Here is a 2647-nt window from a genome sequence, read left to right as displayed (position 1 = left end):
ATGGAGGAAGAAGTTAACGAAGCACTAGGTGATGGGGAAGTGATAGATGGGGAGAGAGAGAGAGCTCTAGAGTAGGCTTCGATTGTATCTAGAAGTATTTAATCAATTATTTGACAAGATTGGTTGTATGAAAACTTTTTGCAACTTAATGAAAGTATTTCTTTTGATTAAATATGGTGGCAAACAAATTAATAAAATACATGTTTATAGGATATGGCAGGCAGACCTCCCCATCACAACCGTAATCCTCGTGGCGACAACCAAAACGAGAATCCACCACCACCACCCAGAGTGAACCTCAACCAAGAGGATATGATGGCGATAGCAACTATCGTAGCCGCTACATTGCAAGGAATCACGAATCCCCTCGCCAATGCCATTCAGCCACCACCAGAACCACGACCTCGAGGAATTAAGTACCATTACGAATCTCTCTGGAGGAACCGTGTTCCGACCTTCGATGGAAACCCAGACCCGGAAGTCAGTCATAACTGGCTCAAAAACGTCGAATAACAATTACACTTATTGGAGGTACCAGAAGAATTGAGGGTAGAAGTTGTAACGCCGTTTTTAGAAGATCGAGCTAGGAAATGGTGGGAAACCGTGTCGCCATCTTTGGCAGAAGTAGAGGAAATCACATGGCATATCTTTAAGAGAGAATTTCTGAGGCAATACTATCCGGCCGAGTTTTGCCTACAAAAGCTGAATGAATTTGAAAATTTTAGACAGACACCGGACATGACGGTAATGGAATACACGTCAAAATTTAATGATCTGGGAACATATGTCCCAACGATTATGTCAGATGAAACATTGAAAATGCATCGTTTCAAAAAGGGAATCAACAGTCGAATTCAGTCAGCACTGGCAGTATTCAAACCTATCAGTTTTGCTGATTTAATGGGCGCTGCTATGAGCGCAGAAACTGATATCAAGAGGCGCGAGGAAGAAAACAGGAACAAAAGGCCGTCGAATAGTCAATCCATGCAGAATGGTCCCAAGTTTAAGAAACTAAATTATTCAGGTGGATCTTTCAAATGGAGTTTTAACAATACGAGAAGCACCGAAGGAAAGTGGTGCGAGACATGTCGACAGAAGCATGTGGGAGAATGTTATCGAAAGACCGGCGCTTGTTTTAAATGCGGAAAATTGGGCCATAGAATTAGAGATTGTCCAGACATCAAGGACAAAGGGACAGGGCCCAGCAAACAACAAGAAAACAAGACTAATGCTCGGATTTATGCAATAACCCAGAAGGAAGCCGATAACAGCAACGAAGTAGTGGCAGGTACTGTCTTACTCAATAAAATGCCTGCTTATACCTTGTTTGATTGTGGTGCTACACATTCATTTGTGTCTAGAAGATTTGCCAAAAAGCTTAAACTTGCGCATGATATTCTCAGTGAACCGTTAAGAGTAGCAACACCTGCAAGCAAAACAGTTGAAACTCAAAAAGTGTATCGAAATTGTGAAATTTGTATCAATGAGCAAACTTTTGAAGTGGAATTAATTCAACTCAATATGGTTGAGTTTGAAATATCCTTGGAATGGACTGGTTAGCTAAAAACCATGCTATTGTAAACTGTCAAAAGAAAGACATTAAACTTCAGACTCCTACTAAAGAGGAAGTCTTATTTCACGGGCAATCCAAAGAAAGAAAATTCCTACTGTCAGCCTCACAAGCCTGGAAGGCTATAAAAGGGGGAGAAGAAATTTATCTAGCTGTACTTAATGAAGTCAAAGGAGAAGAAGTTCCAAAGTTGGAAAAAATTCCAATTGTTCAAGAATTTCCAGATGTATTCCCCGAGGAACTACCGGGTGAGATACCCGATAGAGAAGTAGAATTTGAAATCAATTTAGTCCCTGGTGCTGCACCAATATCAAATGCACCATACCGAATGGCTCCAGCTGAATTGAAGGATTTAAAGGAGCAACTCCAAGAATTGCTGGACAAGAAGCAGATTCGTCCTAGTGCATCTCCGTGGGGAGCCCCAGTCTTTTTGCAAAGAAAAAGGACGGAAGCATGAGGCTATGTATCGACTACCGGGAGCTAAACAAGATCACCATAAAGAATAAGTACCCACTCCCGAGAATAGATGATCTTTTCGATCAGGTAAAAGGAGCCAAAGTTTTCTCAAAGCTTGATTTAAGATCAGGATATCACCAGTTGAAGGTCAAAGCCGAGGACATTCCTAAAACTGCTTTTAGGACAAGATATGGACATTACGAATTCACAGTAATGCCTTTTGGCCTAACAAATTCTCCTGCAGCGTTCATGGACCTGATGAATCGGGTATTTAAACCCTATCTCGACAAGTTCGTGGTCGTTTTCATAAATGATATTTTGGTATACTCGCCAAGTGAGGAAGAACACAGAGAACATCTGCTATTCACTCTACAAACACTGCGTGAGAAGGAACTTTATGCCAAATTCAAGAAGTGTGAATTTTGGTTAAAAAGTGTGGCGTTCCTAGGCCATATAATCTCTGAATTAGGGGTGTCAGTAGACCCTAAGAAGGTGGAAGCAATTAAAGACTGGCCACAACCAAAGATAGTGACTGAAATAAGGAGTTTTCTGGGTTTAGCGGGCTACTACAAAAAATTTGTGGAAGGATTTTCTTCGATAGCCATTCCGCTCACCAAACTA

General features: G+C 41.2%; 1 protein-coding gene across 1 annotated transcript; it reads left to right on the top strand.

Annotated features, from left to right (window-relative positions):
* Window positions 1–213: 213 nt before the first annotated feature.
* Window positions 214–2027, top strand: LOC140839121 (uncharacterized). Its single transcript, XM_073205755.1, has 3 exons — window positions 214–480; window positions 532–1468; window positions 1561–2027. The coding sequence occupies exons 1-3, from the start codon at window positions 214–216 to the stop codon at window positions 2025–2027; spliced, it is 1671 nt and encodes a 556-aa protein (XP_073061856.1).
* Window positions 2028–2647: the final 620 nt, after the last annotated feature.

The sequence above is a fragment of the Primulina eburnea genome, chromosome 8 (genome assembly GCF_022965805.1).
Source record: "Primulina eburnea isolate SZY01 chromosome 8, ASM2296580v1, whole genome shotgun sequence".
NCBI classification, from domain to species: Eukaryota; Viridiplantae; Streptophyta; class Magnoliopsida; order Lamiales; family Gesneriaceae; genus Primulina; species Primulina eburnea.
This window is presented reverse-complemented; position numbering and strand designations above follow the sequence as displayed.

Bases quoted from the DNA above. Each gene is read 5' to 3' on its own strand.
- LOC140839121 (XM_073205755.1), top strand. From the start codon at position 214: ATGGCAGGCAGACCTCCCCATCACAACCGTAATCCTCGTGGCGACAAC. The intron at 481-531 runs GTCAGTCATAAC...CACTTATTGGAG, and splicing joins ATGGAAACCCAGACCCGGAA to GTACCAGAAGAATTGAGGGT. The intron at 1,469-1,560 runs GTGAAATTTGTA...TGGACTGGTTAG, and splicing joins TCAAAAAGTGTATCGAAATT to CTAAAAACCATGCTATTGTA.